This window comes from Neofelis nebulosa, chromosome 7 (assembly GCF_028018385.1).
Source record: "Neofelis nebulosa isolate mNeoNeb1 chromosome 7, mNeoNeb1.pri, whole genome shotgun sequence".
Taxonomy (NCBI): domain Eukaryota; kingdom Metazoa; phylum Chordata; class Mammalia; order Carnivora; family Felidae; genus Neofelis; species Neofelis nebulosa.
The window spans coordinates 2,257,667-2,274,957 of record NC_080788.1 but is presented as its reverse complement, the minus strand read 5'-3'; the positions used below and the strand labels follow the sequence as shown (position 1 = coordinate 2,274,957).

The following is a 17,291-nucleotide window of genomic DNA, read 5'->3' as shown; positions in this document are numbered from 1 at the left end:
GCGGGAGACGGTCAGTACACGTTGGCCGAATGGAACGCTGGTTTGAGCAGTCCCTTTCTAACTGCTGCCTTCCGGAAGGTTTTCCATTGTTGCCACGAAGCCCAAAGTCAGCTACTTTTGAAGCACCCTACTGCATCCTGAACCCCATTGTCAGATGGGCTTATTCGGTGCCTACAGTTGCCCTAAGCGTGGCCGTGTCTTAGTTCGTTGAGTGTGCACAGCAACCCAGTCATATAATAGCAGCCTTAGGTGCTATTATAATCTCCATTTTATGGGGGAGAACACTGGGTTTGCAAACCAGCGGGAAAGATTTGCCCCAAGTTACCCGGTCTTCACGCCCCGGGGTCAAATCCAGACCCACCGGCTTCTATACCCTGCACCTTTAGCAACTCTCATCACCCCATTTCACAGATGAGGAGACGGAGGCTCAGAAAGTTCAGGGAGATGTTCAGGGCCACACAGCTTGCAACCCCCTTGCTGAGAGCCACCACCCTCCCCGCATCTGGTGATCAGCCCCGTGGTTCGGGAGGCTGAGAAGAAAGGACTGGATGTGTCGACAACCAGGTCCCCAAGACCCCAGAAGAGCAGGAGAAGCTGTGAGGACAGAGGACGCACTGTCCCCAGTCCTCGGGAAACGTATGCCGGCCAAAGGAAGGAAGACTTGGGTCCTGCCTGGATGTTCTTGGCAGCTGGGGATACATGTGACTCACGGTATTTATACAGAACAGGCTGCCCACGTTCCTCTGACCTGCCTGGGTAGCAAGGCTACCACGGAATACCAGTGCCCGAGAGAATTCCAGATTAAACAAAGGAAAATCAATCAGGGAGAAGAGACACACACACACGCACACACACACACAGAACAAAAGGTGGCATGGTTTCACACAGCTCCTCAGGATCCCGGAAGGTCCAGAGCGGGAGCTGTGACTTTGCACAGGGGGAAGGGCGAACACCGCCCCGTCATGCTGGGCAGTCCGGGCACCCCCACTCCCATCCTCGGGCCCCCCGCAGAGGCCTAGAGCTTGCACACGTGCCTCTGAGTCCCGACCCTGACCTAATGGGGCCGAGTAAGCAAGTCTTTCCACTTGATGGAGCCTCCGTTTCCCCAACCACAAAATCGGGTTATCAAAACCCACATCTTGAGGTTTGCTGCGAGGACCCATGAAATAATGCACAGTGTGGCGTGCGGGCCTGATACATAGTAAGCGCTCAATAAACGCGGCCCCGCTCCCCTCCCCTCCCCCGTGTAAGAGAACATCCTTCTCTCCCCTCAAAGTGGTAAAATAGACGGAAAAGTCCTTGCCTGCCATTTAAGTGATCAACGCCCCCACCTTCTCGTCCTGAGTGCTACAGAGGGTGAGGAGGGGAGTACAGGACGTGCCCCGGGGGCCCTCGTGCCCGCGCCCTCGCCCTCGCTCCAGGGCACAGCCTGTCGTGACCAACACACAAACGGGTGGCAGAGAAACCCGAGGAAAACCGATTTTTGCAGCACAGCCACCGGCCTCCTGAACAAAGCAACAAGCGAGCTGGGCCCAGCAAGGCATCCGGGATCACCCCCGAGAGTGACCATCGGTCCAAACGCGGCCCAAGCCTCCCGCAGACGGAATCCGCTCCCCGGCGTGTGAGGCGGCCAACGTCAAACCTTGCGTCTCTCCACCGCTGCTCCTAACCGCACGGGGACGGCCAGGGCATCTATGCAAGAGGGGAAATGGGTGAGGCCAGTTTGAGAATTATATAATCCTCCATTTTCAAAAACAGGACTGGGTATTTTTGGAAAGAACTGGCAGGGCAAGCTGCTTAATAGCCTCTCTGGATGGCCTGCGGAGACTCAGAAAACGGCTCTCTCTCTGGGGCTCTAGAAAAATGTGCTCCCGGTACAGCTGAAGAAGGACCAAGAGGCCACGCTGGCTTGAGCCGCTGGAGACAGGCGCTGGGCTCTGGGACTTCGCAGACATAGCGGGAGCCTGTAGAAGCCTGGGCCGGCTCCGCAACGCACCCTGGACGGAGGGGAGTCGGGAGCCGTCCTCCCGCGGGTGTCTACGGGCCGACCCCTGCGGCGGCTCCTGCCAAGCCCCCTGGGGGACACAGCTGGTCAAGGGTGGCAAAGGCCTGGCGACCACTTCCATACCCCACTTGCTGCTCCCGAGCCAGACATGACTAATCAAGCACAGCTCTCCTCCTCCATGAGCCCCAGACCCAACCCTTCCCACAGTTCCCGAAGCCACCCACAGTCACCGGGAACCAGCGGGAACCAGCTGACACTTCTTGATTCCGTCGGCAATAACTAGCAAGCCGCACGCGGGCGTCAGTTTGGGTCCCCGGTGTGTCACGTTAGGATACGGACAAGCTGCTGGATGAGGGGAAACCTTCCCATTTGTCTGGGGGCAAATAGCAAGTGCTTTCGAGTACGTGGCACCTTGCCAAAATTGAAGCCACCCACAAATACTCAGGTTCGCCCCTCCTGTGGGCCCCTGGTAAGTCGGCACCTCCCTACCCCCTCTGAAGTCGCATGATCATGTGACTTGACTTGGGCAGAAGTGACATATGTCACACACATCAAGGTTTTTTGTTTTTTTAAAAATTTTTTTTTCAACGTTTTTTATTTATTTTTGGGACAGAGAGAGACAGAGCATGAACGGGGGAGGGGCAGAGAGAGAGGGAGACACAGAATCGGAAACAGGCTCCAGGCTCCGCGCCGTCAGCCCAGAGCCTGACGCGGGGCTCGAACTCACGGACCGCGAGATCGTGACCTGGCTGAAGTCGGACGCTTAACCGACTGCGCCACCCAGGCGCCCCAAGGTTTTTTTTTTTAATGTTATTTGTTTTTGAGAGAGACAGAGACAGAGTGCGAGCAGGCGAGGGGCAGAGAGAGAGGGAGACACGGAATCCGGAAGCGGGCTCCAGGCTCCGAGCTGTCAGCACAGAGCCCGACGCGGAGCTCGAACCCATGAACCGCGAGATCATGACCCGAGCCGAAGTCGGACGCTCAACCGACTGAGCCACCCAGGCGCCCCACACATGTGAAGTTTTAAGAGCCAGCGTATGGCTGGCCACGTGCCCCTCCCCCCACCCCGGTGGTCGCAGAAGTACCCACTGAGACGGAGCTCCCACCGGTGTGGGGCCCTGAGCGGCCACGGTGGGCAGTGCCTCCTTGCTGAAATTTATGTTCCCCGATCAGACCATTTTCACAAGAGGTGGGGCATGTTAGCAAGTCAGAGATCTCGCTGAAAAATGAAACAGTACTTGGAAATTGACCCAGAAACACCAAAATTATTTCCAAGATGACCGAACACAACCATTTAAAAATAAAGCCAGAGTTTACCACCACGGCCTCCTACGTGAAGGGCCTTGCTCATCTATGCAACGGTCACCCGAATCCTCAGATCCGGCCACACCCCAGCCTTAAATGTCCCCACGATGCTCTCTGCCTTTGCTCGCCATTATTTGTGGAGATCCTGTTCTCTCGGAAGCAATATCCAGTTATTTAAAATACGACCTCCCCACTTCTTTTCTCTGCAATGACAGATACACTAAGGTTTCGGGAAAGCCTGCCCCTGGCCTTCCACACCCCCAGCTCCCAGCTATATATAATCATAATAATTATATCAGCTAATGTGCCATAATTTTAGCTCCTTCTTTCTACTAACGGCTTTCGGTTAGTATTTCTACGATAATAGCCTTATTGTAAACCTTTTACTGTCAGCCAACAACATTTTTTTTCTGCAAACAGGGTATATATTACAAACATCGAAATATAATAATAGATATCCCCTACTGTCTTCAGGCATGTAAATAACACCTCTCCGGTGAAGTCACGAAGTCATGGGGGAAAGGAGCCATCTCCTCAGCTCTGTTCGTACCTCTTCTCCTAGAGGCAGGGTGTGCAGCTCAGGGTTCGTTGGTCAGCTGGTCTGTGCCCAGCGCTGTGCCTGGGGCTGTGTGGACGCCATATTCTCCCGCCCCCATGTCATGCCTGTCTCTCTCTCCCGAGCTCCCGTCCCACCCCTCCTCACACAAAGTGAGCAGAGTTTAAATCCAGCCGACCGGCCCAGGTTGGAACACCGGAGGGGGAGACAGACTCAGTTTGGGTGGAGGTGGTGAGGGACTCTAGCAAAGGAATTCTGACACCAGAGTGATGGGGGAAGGCTTCCTGGAGGAGGAGCAGACTTGAGCTGGGCTGGGGGGCCTGGCTTGTTTGCGGGGCAGCGGGAGGGCTGGCCTGAGTGAAGCCAATACCAGGTGGGGAGGAGGGGGGAGGGTGAGACCGTGAAGGTAGGCATACGTGTCAGCCTGAAGGCATTCCCAGAGAAGGAGGCAGGAAGGGGCCAGAGGCAACATCGGAACAGAGTTTCTGCCTCCCCCAAAGCCCCGATTCTGTGCTTTGGAGCTTCCCCTCCCTGGAGAGGGGCCGGTGGGAGCCGGTCCAACCTGCCTCTCCTCCACCGACGGGAGCACGGAGAAGGGAGGCCTGGGGCCCAGGGCCCCGCTGCGGTGGACGGAGCACGCGGGGCCTCTCACCCTCCCTCCTGCTCCCTGCACCAGGTGAACCTTCCAGGCCACCGCGCACACTTTGTCCTGAGACCTTCCACACCTTTTAAAACAGAACAGCACCAGCTTTCACTGCAAAACAGCACTGCAAAGGGTTTGCTTTAGAAAGTCGTGGTCTCTCTTTCCCCGCTTGGGAGTGTTAAGCATAAATTTCAATGTGGAAGAATATTGGAAAGAGGGCACCAGTAATGGACTCATCCCAGGAAAAGTATTTATTCTTGCCTTGCCTCGGCCAAGGAAAGTTTCTCTGCTGGAAAAAGCACCTCACCGTCCACCGAGCTGTATGGCAAAGATTAAAAATAGAAATAAAGAAGTAATTCTGACATGTTTATCATTTTCCCTTTAACTCCTAGCGTTCTGGAGCTTTTCCCTCCTGCTTGGAAGAAAATCGTATTTCTTAAGGCTTCCAAGGAGTATCCCACTAATAAAACATGGTCTCTATCTCTCTTTTTTTTTTTTTTTAAAGGCACAGGCCCGGTCTTTTTAATTAGAGGATGTTTATTCTGGCCCTTCATTTTTATAACTGGGAAGCAAAGGCGGAGGAAGGAAGGGAGAGAAAAAGGCCCACTGAGCACCCACTTGGTTCCAGGCACGGTGCCGTGGTTTTCCGTGTGTTCCGTTGTGGGATCCCCATGGCCACGCTACCTGGAGGGATTCTTGGCCTCATTTTCACGATCAGCGAGTCTGAGGTACAGTCGCTAACTGACTCCCCACGTGACACACACAGCCTGGGCCAGAGCAACAACCAGAAGTAACGTCTGTGACACGTCGCCTACATCGCACGGTCTGGCACGTCGGTGACTTCTCCAAGGCCAAGTTGAGCAAACCGCGGTCCTGGTCGGCTTCACGGTTTTGCCTTCGCCCCGAGTCCCAGTTCAGGGCTGCAGAGCCGGCCGAGGAGTCCGGGACCGACAGACTCGCCCCGTCCCATCCCTCAGCCCGTCTGGTCTTCCCCACGGCCCTGGTGGCTGGGCCAGGCAGCCACACAATGTCCACTGGGTCAAGGAGGAAAGAGAACTGCGGACAGAACAAGGGGGTTCCCACAGTCGCAGAGAAGAACCTGGTCCTTCCCATGTTCGTCCGGTGTGTCTTCCACGGAACCACACACAGACTACAGATGGCGGGCTTTCCCTGACGTGGCGGGGGAGGGGACAGCCTCCCCAGACAAGCGAATTCCTACCGTACTCTCATCGGTGTGACCGGCCGGCGCTCGGGGACCGGACTGGGGGCTGTCCACCTGCACCGCCCCTGCCCGTCCTGGGGGGAGGGGAGACAGCACACGCAGCCAGATGTCGCTGCCGTGCGAGGTCCACGGCCCTCAGGTGAGGCCCACGAGTGTGCACGCGTGGGGAAGGAGGCGTCGGGTTGGTGCCACGGGCTCCGTGGCATCCCTCACCCCCTGGTAGCACCCCTCTCCTCACCCACATTTCCCCTGCAAACAGGTACGGGACACGAGGGGAGGGGACCCGGCACATGCTGGACGCGCCAGGGAGCTTCTGCTCAACACGGTGCATGAGGAGCTGGGCGAGAGGACCCCGGGAGAGGACGGTGAAGCGGTTCCCGGAGAACCGCACCGATGCGCTCAGGTGGCAGGCGAGGGGGGCAGGGCGCCCCCAAGGACAGATGCAGGGATGCCGCACGGCAAATCGAAGACGGACGTGCGGTTCCAGCACCAGAAAGGAAGGGGATGGAGACCGGGGGGTGGCACCTGCTGAGGAGGCCGGGCCAAGCCACAGGCGGCTCGGGAGTCAGGCCCGCTGGGTGGGATCCCACGGGAAGAAGGCTCCCTGCTGGGGCCTGGGCCGTCCCCCGGCCCCTGCGGCCCAGGCCACAAGCACACGCACGCTCAGCGGGGGCCACGGGGTGCCACTCGCTGCTTTGCTCCGGCCCAGGTACGCCTCCTGTCGCTGAAAAAGGGCTGAAAATAGGGGCGCTTGGGTAGCTCAGTGGGTTGAGCATCCGACTCTTGATTTCAGCTCGGGTCATGATCTCGGGGTTCCTGGGTTTGAGGCCCGCATCAGGTTCTGTCCGCACTGGCAGCGTGGAGCCTGCTTGGGATTCTCTCCCTTTCACTTTCTCTCTGTCCCTCCCCCTGCTCACGTTCTCTCTCTCTCAATCAATCAATAAATGACTGACTGAAAAATAAAAAGGGCTTGGCGTGGGGATCGTTTCCTAATGTGAAACTATCAAATCACCATAATGTGCACCTGAAATAAATAGGATATTATATGTCAACTATAGTTCAATTTACTTTTTTTTAATTTTTTTTTTAACGTTTATTTATTTTTGAGACAGAGAGAGACAGAGCATGAACGGGGGAGGGTCAGAGAGAGGGAGACACAGAATCTGAAACAGGCTCCAGGCTCTGAGCTGTCAGCACAGAGCCCGACGCGGGGCTCGAACTCACGGACCGCGAGATCGTGACCTGAGCCAAAGTCAGTCGCTTAACCGACTGAGCCACCCAGGCGCCCCTATAGTTCAATTTAAAAATTAATGAGAAAGAGGGAAAAAGAAGGAAGGAGGGAGGGAAGAAAAAAGGAAAGGAAAGGAAGAGAAAAATGAAAACAAAAGAAGGAAAAGAGAAGAAAAATAAGGTAAAAAGGGGCCCTATGAAACATTCTGCCGACGCAGAAGACAACTATCCCACCAGAGGCCAGAAACAAGTGAACTTGACAAGATATCTAATTTGCCATCTCAGCAAACTCCAAGGACACCCGGGCTCACGGAACAAAAGCCCAAAGACGAGGCGATGAGACAACAGGACACAAAAGGTAGCTGCTGGAGAACAGGTAAGGGGACACTGGGGGTTCGCGGGGACACTGAAAGGCGGCCGGGGGACTGAAATCTGCAGCGGGAGGAGAGAATAATAGAGGAAGCCCTGGGCGGCTCCCGTCTCCAGTCCTGCACCTTTGCTGTGCCCGCCCCCACCCCGGGCCCAGAGCAGACCCTCCAGGCCCCCTGAAGGCCCTCGGGGGGCGGGCAATGCTCGGCCTCGAGGCCTTGGGGGGTGCGGAAGAAGAGAAGGACTCCATCAGGTGGTGACAAGGAGCTTGGTCTGGAGGAAGGCGGGAGCGATGGGGGAGGACCAGGCTGGAGCACAGACACAACCGCGGGAAGCCAGGAAGCGCTGGCCACAAGCCAGAGTGTGACCTTTGGGCTGCTATGGATGGGAGGTGGCCTCTCGGCTTAGATCGGTATACCTTCGGTGCTGCAAAGTACGCAGCCAGGTGCTGGAGACACCCCAGCAAGCGAAACATGCCCCCCCCCCCCCATCCTTTAGAAGGTCACAGGCCACTGGGTTTTCTGTAGGGGAGAAAAAACTCTCAACTTAGCCTTTCAGAAAGACACTTGTAACGGATATAAACTTAATTCATACTTTCACAGCATCAAAGTTATTCCGGGCAGCATGATGGAGACGCCGGCTCTGAAATGATCTGCCTGCGTCCAAATCTGAACCGTCCCACCCTGCTGTGTGACCTTGGGCAAGTGACTTCACCTTTCTGGTTCTTACCTCTTAAAACAGCCCCGCTGCTCCTATCACAAATGATGGTGACCGTTCTATTAACCTCTCTGGAACAGTGACCTGCTTCTGGTCACAGAGGGGCTCATTAGCTCGCTCAAGGTCAAGGGGGGCATGGTTACACAATTATTTTTAGTCTTCACCTTCTCCCTTTATCGCCAAGAGGCAAACGCCTTAGTAAAATTACAACCAATCGTGCATCGTGAAGGGTGATCACTGCCAGGCCTAAGCTAGGCGTTTGGTAACAGTGCGATTCGTCCCATGGGGTTTCTTAGCCTGATAAACGAGACCTCGCCATCTGTTCTGCGCATGAAAGACTTGACCAGACTCTTTTTATGATCATCTCTAACCGTAAATTTGGCTAGTCTGATCAGGGAGTCAAGCCCGCCCGTAGAAAAGCATGAGGTTTCTCTCGGTACACCTTGAAACATCAAACGTCCCTGGGAGAGGCCGGAACAGTGGCGAGGAAGAAAGCGATTCCCGTTTCCTGAGTTCTACGATGCTCTGCGCTTTGCACTTGATATGCCTTGACTCCGGCAACCCGCAGAACAGTCGCACAAGCAGGCCCGATGGGGTCCGTTATACAGGGGCCAAACGCGAGCCTCAGCAAGGGCAGGGAACTCACACGAGGCCACGCACCCGATGGAGGATCTGAATCTAAGTCTGTCTCCGAAATCCACACTCTTTTATACCAGCCCGTAGTACTAACCGGAGGGTAACGGGGGTCTACAGGGATGACCCGAAGCCTCTGATCAAAATTAGCCTCAGAAGGACACGAAGAGAAAAGCGTTCAAGTGGTCCCTCGGACACTGGCCACCCAGGAAATCATCACCCTGCTGAACAGCCACTCCCAGGGCTCACCGAAGTCAGCCACAGACACGAACAACGTTCTCGCTGACTGTGAACTGCCAGGGGCCATGACAGAAGTTCTCTGGTGCTCAAAGCAGCTGGTCAGATTATGCCAGAGAAACCAAGGCGTTTGTGGACCGTGTTTAAATCGGGTTCACGGAGGGGCACCTGGGTGGCTCGGTGGGTTCAGCGTCCAACTCCTGATTCAGCTCAGGTCATGATCTCACGGTTTGGGTTCGAGCTCCACATTGGGCTCTGTGCTGATGGTGCAGAGCCGGCTTGGGATTCTCTCTCTCCCTTTCTCTCTGCCCCTCCCCTGCTCACTCGTTCTTTCTTTCTTTCTTTTTCTTTTCTTTCTTTCTTTCTTTCTTCCTTTTCTTTCTTGTTTCTTTCTTCCTTTCTTTTTCTTTCTTTCTTTCTTTCTTTCTTTCTTTCTTTCTTTCTTTCTTTCTCCCTTTTCTTTCTTCCTTTCTTCTTTCTTTCTTTTCCTTTCTTTCTTCCTTTCTTTTTTTTCTTTTCTTTCTTCCTTTCTTCTTTCTTTCTTTTCCTTTCTTTCTTTCTTCCTTCCTTTCTTTTCTTTCTTCTTTTCTTTCTTCCTTTCTTTCTTTCTTTTCCTTTCTTTCTTCCTTTCTTTTTTCTTCATTTTTTTCTTTCCTTCTTTCTTCCTTTTCTCTCTTTTCTTTCTTCCTTTCTTTCTTCTTTCTTTTCCTTTCTTTCTTCCTTTCTTTTTTCTTTCTTCATTTCTTTCTTCCTTCCTTTTTCTTTCTTCCTTTCTTTCTTCTTTCTTTTTCTTTTCTTTCTTTCTTCCTTTCTTCTTTCTTTCTTTTCTTTCTTTTCTTTCCTTCCTCTTTCTCTCAAAAAATAAACTAAAAAAAAGTTGTTAAAAATAAATAAATCGGATTCACAGAAAGCGTGACAGGAGAGGAGACACGGTCCATTCGGAAGGTCGCCTCTGGCACGTCTATACTTGACCACGTCCGGGAGGGAATGAAACCAGTCCCATCGATCGCTCCCTGTAGAACTGTGCTCTGGGTTCCTGCGGTCCCTCAGTCACACCGGCTGGAAGGTCACACACACACACACGGACAGCCACGGCACTTGCCTCCTCAGTGATGCAGGGACACGTGCAGCAGGCTGTCCCTGAGAATGACACAGCCTACCCACCCTCTCTTTCCCGCCTTCCCCAGACTTGGTTAGCCCTGTCCCTTCCTGACACTCTTCTATTCGAGGATTTCTCGCGTTGAATTGCAACTGCCCGCTGACTTTTCTGTCCCCCTCCCCACTAGAGCTCAGGCAGGTTAGGGGAAGAGGCCGTATCCTAGAATCCGAGTGCCCACCGCGGGGTCTGGCATGCAGTCGGCATTCAAACACGTTTACTAAATCAATAAGAAAGACAGTGTCAAGGTGACGGGCAGACTGATGGAGAGACAGGTGAATGAGCGGAAGGCAAGTTGGGTAGGAAGTATTTAACCAGCCACACTCTTCCCCCGATTGCTTCAGAGGCTGGCCTCACCGTATGAACTTTTCCCAGGTAAAGAAATATTCTTTTACGAGATTTTAAACAGCTACAGAGCCGGGCGTTAAATGGAGACACAGACACTGACTTAACTTCTCCCCTACTGCCGAGCATTTGGGAAGTTTCCAATTTTTCATGGTTATAACCATCGTTTACAAAGATTCTTATAAACGCGTGCTCGCACTCTTCCCTGATACGTTCTTTAAGATAAGGTCCCAGGAGTGAAATCCTTGCCTTTAATGCAGTGCCCGTTTCTCAGGCTTCTGCCGCACCGGATTCTCCCTCCAGCGTTACAGGAGGCCGCTCAGGCCCGCACACGGCCACAGCCCTGCACCGAAGAGGCGTCAGCGACCCACTCACTTGTGCACTGGCAATCCCCAGCGCTCCTACCTGTCATCCGGTCCCCTCGTCACCGGGCACTTCTTCATGTCTCCTTGCATTCTGGGACAGCAGCGCGTGCTGTAGCGTGATCAACATCAGGGGCAATTTTCAGCAAACTCTAATTCTTTCTACTTGAAGGCCTCCGAGCGCCTTACTGGTTTCCTCACACGGACCCTCCAGCCTCCCCCCCCCCCCCCCGTGTCCCTTCACTTCAGCCCGACGCCTCTTAGGTCGCGGAGTTGGTCTTCTCTCGAAGGGAGCTCCAACTACCTTCCCTTCCGTTTCCGGTAGCCACGTCCTGCGTCGTTCCTTCTCCAGCTCTTCAGGGCCACGGCTCCTTCCTTCTTTCCTGCCGCGTGACATTTCCACGGGCCTGGGTTTGTTTTGCTCTGTTTTCCGGCGTATTCCTCTTTGATGATGCCACGCCATCTCGGCTCGCTAATCGTCACCGCGTGGCCCAGGTAGACGCCTGGGACCCCACCACCGTCTCTAGGCTGCTCGTGGACCTGAGTTGGGACACAGGCGGGCCGGTGTCCCCAGCCCCCTGGTGGGACAGTGAGAAGCAGCTGGGCTCTGACCGACAGTTGCCGTTGATGGAAGCATCTGGCCTAGAGACTGCTCCACACTCGGTCTTCAGTCGGCCTGAAGCGGAGGCTCCGGGCGCGGAGGGTCCATGCGTGTGCTGGCCACCTTCCCACGTGGGTGCCATTAATGCCACCAAATGCCACTCGTCCTCGGGGCTCAGGGGACTCCAGCAGAGTCTGCCTTTTCCAGGTGTTTCCCCTTTGGTCCGAGGAGGGACTTATGGGCTTTGATAGACTGTACTGACTTCCCCAAACCCACACCGCTTTCTCAGGAAGGAGTCACCATCCAGTCCTTGGTGACACCTTAGCATTTGGGTCCACGTATACTATTTTCAGTAGAACGTCTTGACGTAGATGGTAAATGGATGATACCATTTGGGCACAGAGATGATAGGCAGCTGATACATTGCCTGTTGCCCGGGGAACCCCCTCCCCGCCCCAAACCTGCAATGCCGGGGGGCCTCCTTCTTCATCACCGTGTGGTGAACTAAACTACCCACGTTTCTGGTCACAGTGATTGACCTGAAATGAGCATGTGATTCAAACTAGGGCAGTTAGAGGCTTCCCCGGGGTCGTCTTCTCCTATGTGGAGCTCAGGGAACAGGGTCTCGCCAGGAGGGTCTCGGGGATCCCGGCCGCCAGCCTGCCTCCTGCGTCCATCTGCCTCGGAGCGTCAGCCACCACCCTCGTAAGCCACGTAGCCACCGGCCACGGCGTGATCGTAGGTCTCCCCACTGAGCCTTCCTTTGCCCATCTGTAAAACCAGGAGAAAAATGCCTCGCCCTGGTCTACGGACCTCAAGGAGCTAATCAGAGTGACAGAAGGTGGGTATTGAAGGGTTTTACAAATCGCCCACGAGGTACTAGACAGATGATGATAGGCCCGACTTGGCAACGGGCTGCGGTACGTCGAGAACGGAGATATGAAGAAAGAGGGATGGTCAGCTGGATACTGCCCTGATCACCCTCAGTCGTCACACCATGTTATTACAGCGGGCACCTGAGGTCCAGAGGCACCCCGCAGAGGCCCCCCCCCCCCCAGAGTTCACCTGCCTATGACACACAGAGACACAATCTCAGTGACATGGCAACCATCACAGAAGTAAGACCATCCCTGGCGGATCTCCGCAACATTAGCACAACAGCAAGACACTGACAAAAGCTGAACTGACAGAATGTGTTAAGCGAAGGCCCCCGGCGTTGGGGCAGGACCCTCACGGCCATCAGACTTCTCGTCCCTGGTCTGCATCTCACTCGTCCCTCGCCAAGGCTCTTCGCACCTCTACGCCCGTTCCAAGCAAGGCAGCCCGCGACCTAACCCTCTCCCCAGAACCCCCGGGACTCGCGTTTCTGATGATCACTTGGTGTCCATCATCAACCCACCTCGACAGGCTACTTTCGTGTTATAAGCCGAGGCCCTTCCATTTCAAATGGACACCCCGGAGCTTAGGCCTCCACGTGGCTATGACCTCAGCCGGAAGGGAGTGGGGACTAATGTCATTCTTGAGGGAGTGCCCATTAAAGCCCGAAGCACATTCTCAAGACTATTCTTAAAGGTGGCAAATTTTTATCCTTCTTAGGGGTGATTCCCTGAAATGCCGGCGGTCACGTGAAAAGACGGTCCAACAGTATAACGTGGAGTGACAGGGAGCGGTGTGACCCTACAGCTTACACAGTAACTCTCTTCTGGGGCCTAGAAGGCAGCTCTAAAGAGCTTTTCAAAGTGTCCCAAGCAGCTGTCTATGAGCACAGTTAATGTCACCCCCGTCCCGTCCCCACCCCTACGGGAGGCAGAGAGAACACGGGCTTTCGTGGAGACGCCGTAAATACATGATCCAACAGAGACTTTCACTCCCGTTTGCCCTTCCTGGTTCCTGGAAGAAAACTGCTCTCTAGGGCATGGTCACGGTCAATTAGCAGTTAAGTGCATATACAATGAAGAATGTTCTGTTAACCAGCATTTGACTTTTTTTTTTTTTTTTTTCAAGAAATTCAATATTGGGAGATTTCCTTTTATAGCAACTGGTTTACGAAAAGTATGGGTTCGTGGCTCAAAATAAGTTCTGTGATAAAAAGTGGGGGAGAAAAGACCTCTGATAGCTCAAACAACGGCCCTTTGTACCCCAAATCAAAGCCATCAAGACACTAACAAATGAAATACGAGACACAGAGATCAAGCTTTTCCCCAGGAAGTCCAACATTGGAGATTTCGAGGCGGTACGTTGAATGAAGGCCGACCATTTGAATTTCGCTCCCGGCCCACGGTCGAGATTTGTTTGCGTAGCCCTTGTAAATTTGTTTTAGGGTTGTAGCTGTACCAGAACTCTAAGCTGCAGGAATTTTTGCCTGGCTTTACGTTTGTACATATTGAAATGACATAATAATAAAGGTAACTTAAGTCAACACTGGACATCCTTGAGAATGTTTCCCCTTGAAAGCGGCCTGCAGCTCATTCGGACCAGGGCGACACGGCTCCAGACGCACTGACCGCACCGTAACCGCCAGAGGAGAGGCAGGCCCAGCTCGCTGGCAAACGGGCTCTTCAAACACCAAAGTCGGGGCTGGGCCAGGACCGCACGGGGAGAGCCTGGCTCACGAGGCCACTGAAACTTGAAAAGAAGGTCTGCTTGTTTGCAAGTCTTTGTAAATATTGTCCCGGGCCGGGCAGGAAGAGGCAGGTTTTAGAAACACCCATAACCCTCTTCCTCTGTGTGTAGCTCTTGCTCGGGACCTGACTCACAGAATTAGCCTGCTTTGGCAGCCCTGTTGGGCAATGAGGCAGGACAGGTCCTCCCTGGCTGATGTGGTCTCCAAGCTGCTGATGTCGCCAGTGCACAGAGCTGTTGTTTGGCCCGCCTCTCCCGCCTTCCTGAGCTTGGGGAGCCGGAAAGCAGGGTGGTGTCCGCGCAGAAATTGGGGTCCTCGAGCTGCCCACGCACACCAACAGCAAACGTGCCATTCTAGGCACCGCGACCCTCGGCCCCCGCACGACGGGCCCCTCACCCTGGTTCCGCAAATTCAGGCCTGGCCCACCTCCCACGTTGGACGGGAGTTAAAACCTTTCCAAAAACGATGAAAGCAACCAACCTCTATCTATCCCCCGTGGCCCCTTTGCTTGTCAGCTGGCCCGGGTATGAGGACAAGAACTCACCCAGGGGCGAGTCTGGGGCTCGCCCCCCACCTTTCACAGCCAGGCCGCCTGCACTGGGCCAGGGCGGCGAGGCCGGAACCGCGGACCCCCTGTGAGGGGAGACGCGGAGTGGACGCAGGGCCACAGGGACAGCTCAGGCCCCAACGCAGGACTCACCCCCTGACCTGGGGCTCTGGAAACATCCGTGGAGAGTGACGGCATCTGGAAGCTGTTCCACATGAGGCGTGTACCCTGCACAGTCACCAGTGGCTTTCTCCTTCCTGCCGTGACCACGAGGGGCTCCGAGCCGGCCGGAAGCTTGGTCCTCCGTGGAAGGAGGGAGAGCCCAACAGCGGTCCCTATCCGAGAAGACACAACCCCTGCCCACGAGGCACTCTTCAGGTGGGAAGGGAGGACGCACCTCACCTCTCCTCTCCATCACCCTGATCTGCGACCCACGAACGGCCCTGTCTTACCACTGACCTCCTTAGGATTTCAAGGTCTGCTAACATGGTGACAAAGTCGAAGTCCTATCATCCCAAGGGGTTGAACCTTTACCTGATGGGCCCAGGTGCACGGTCACAAAACACCCAGAGAGAACACAGGAGGCGGTGGGCGGCCTCACCGACTGCTCCGTGGGTACCCAGAAAGGGCATCTCTCCGGGGCGGACGCAACCCAGGGCCTCTGACTACAGAGCTATTGCTCTCCCGAGCGCATCCCGACCCGGGCGTGTGAACGTGCTAGAAACCTTCCAGGACAGGTACCCAACCCACAGATTTATGTCGGCCGTTCAAAGATGCAGAGAAAAGCAGCAGGAACCAACCCCGAATTGCAGGAAAGTGATGTCACTGCTCCCGCCAGCCCACGCCCGACGGTCATTATTTTAAAAGCTATGAGGCCATCCATTAAAGCTGGCGCTGGAGCCATGCCCCTGTCAACATCCGGGTGCGTGGGCAGGGCCCAGGGCCCAGCCTCTGGGGGCTGCATTGCTGGCATTGTGGGTGAGGGCTGGGGCCCGGGCCGCTGGGACCTGCCCGCCCACGCCTGGCCGAGGACAAGAGCACCGGGAAGCCAGAAAGGGGCCACAGGGCTTCCTTCAGGCTCTGGAACCCGCCCTACAGCAGCTGAAGGCCCGAGCCAGCCTTCAGGACAGGCAGCCCAAATTCTGTGCGGCGTGGCCCCTGCCTCCCGGGTCCCCCCGCTCTTGGGGGCCGCCCTGTCCCGTTTCTGCACTCGCATGGGCAACGCATGCCAAGGAAGTTAACTGACGGCTGGGATGCCCGCTGAGATTCACCCGAGCACCAGGGGCCCGCAGACTTGGATTGTGACCACCAACCACTGCGATGTGTCACCACCATCCAAGTACGTTCAAGTGCGGCAACGCTCCCGAGTAAGCAATTCTCTCAAAGGTGGGCGTGCCGGATGGACCCCCGACATGGCCCCGCGCCCCTCACCCTGCCCTCGTCTCCCCCTGCCTCGCTTTGCCGGAAGGACGGAGCAGATCTGTGCGCGCCCTCCCCTGTCTCATCAGTCACCTCGAGAACACACCCAGGTTAATCTGCTGGATGATGAGACACATGCTCCGGTCACCCTCGTCCCCTCAGTAGAAAGTCAGCCCGAGCCAAAAATGCGGGTGGGGACATCCTCGACCAGCCAGCCTCCGATGAGTCTGAAACTGAACATAGACACAGGAGCAAGCCGGCACCAGCTGAGCCTGTCCAGACCGGCCGAGCCAGCGGGCCCGCCCATCGAACAACAGTACGTGGTTCCTGTCCTAAAGCACTGGCTGGGGGTACTGTGTTACACAGCACTAGCTTACTGATACACTGGGGAAAGAGGGTCAAGGAACTCTTCCCAGGGAAGGGGCGGGCGCCTGGGCAGGGTCAGGAAGGGCGAACAGTAGTCTGACAGATGTTTGGGCAGAGAAAAGAGCATTTGCAACCGGAAGGTGGTGAAAAGCAGCATTGTGTCAGCAGGACCCAGACAAGCTCTGGAATGTTCTTAACGTCTAAAATGAAAGGGAAAAACAGGTGGACGAGAAGCCGGAGAGACAGGTGTGGCCCAGGCCCCGGGGGGTCCCCAAGCCTCTCGGCCATCCGTTTTACTTTACGACCGGTTTCCGGAAAGTTCAAAGAAGGGGTCAAGTACACCGCGCACCGAGATGTTTCAAATGCGACTGGTGAGGTTTCCGAACGTACGGTTTGTGAAGCCTCAAGAGTGTGACTATAACATGTATTTGATGAAAAATAAAGCCTGGAATTAGGAAGAAGCCCTAAAGCATGATGATATGAAAGTCAAGGTTTCCCCAGGATTTTAGTAAAGAGAAATGCCAGCGGCTTAAAAGGAGCTGCCCCAACGGGGCGCCCGGCTGGCTGAGTCGGCGGGGCTTGTGACTCCTGATCTCAGGCTCGTGAGTTTGAGCCACAAGTTAGGTGTGGGGCCTACTTTAAAAAAAAGAAAAAAAAAAACTATTTATAATCTAAAATTTTTTTCAGGGCGCCTGGGTGGCTCAGGAGGTTAAGCATCCGACTTCGGCTCAGGTCACGATCTCACGGGTCGTGGGGTCGAGCCCCACGTCGGGCTCTGTGCCGACAGCCCGGAGCCTGGAGCCTGCTTCCGATTCTGGGTCTCCCTCTCTCTCTGCCCCTCCCCCGCTCACACGCTGTCTGTCTGTCTGTCTCTCTCTCTCTCTCAGAAATAAAAAGAGTTGCCCCAAGCAGTGGGGAGTATCTGACCTGTGAGAAAACACGGACAAGCCAACCG

The 17,291-nt window shown here is 55.1% G+C and overlaps 2 protein-coding genes across 8 annotated transcripts in view; both read right to left on the bottom strand.

Annotated features, from left to right (window-relative positions):
• Window positions 1-17,291, bottom strand: part of LOC131515856 (collagen alpha-1(I) chain-like) — a 41,256-nt gene that overhangs the window by 4,370 nt on the left and 19,595 nt on the right. The window contains exons 5-10 of the mRNA XM_058736268.1: window positions 11,085-11,320; window positions 10,824-10,874; window positions 7,495-7,603; window positions 5,945-6,068; window positions 5,729-5,805; window positions 5,325-5,565 (exon numbers count right to left, since the gene is read on the bottom strand). Of these exons, the coding sequence (XP_058592251.1) occupies window positions 5,325-5,565; window positions 5,729-5,805; window positions 5,945-6,068; window positions 7,495-7,603; window positions 10,824-10,874; window positions 11,085-11,320 (838 nt within the window). The remainder of the gene's footprint in view (window positions 1-5,324; window positions 5,566-5,728; window positions 5,806-5,944; window positions 6,069-7,494; window positions 7,604-10,823; window positions 10,875-11,084; window positions 11,321-17,291) is intronic.
• CEMIP (cell migration inducing hyaluronidase 1) overlaps window positions 1-17,291 on the bottom strand; it is a 132,458-nt gene that overhangs the window by 97,779 nt on the left and 17,388 nt on the right. The window lies entirely within an intron of this gene.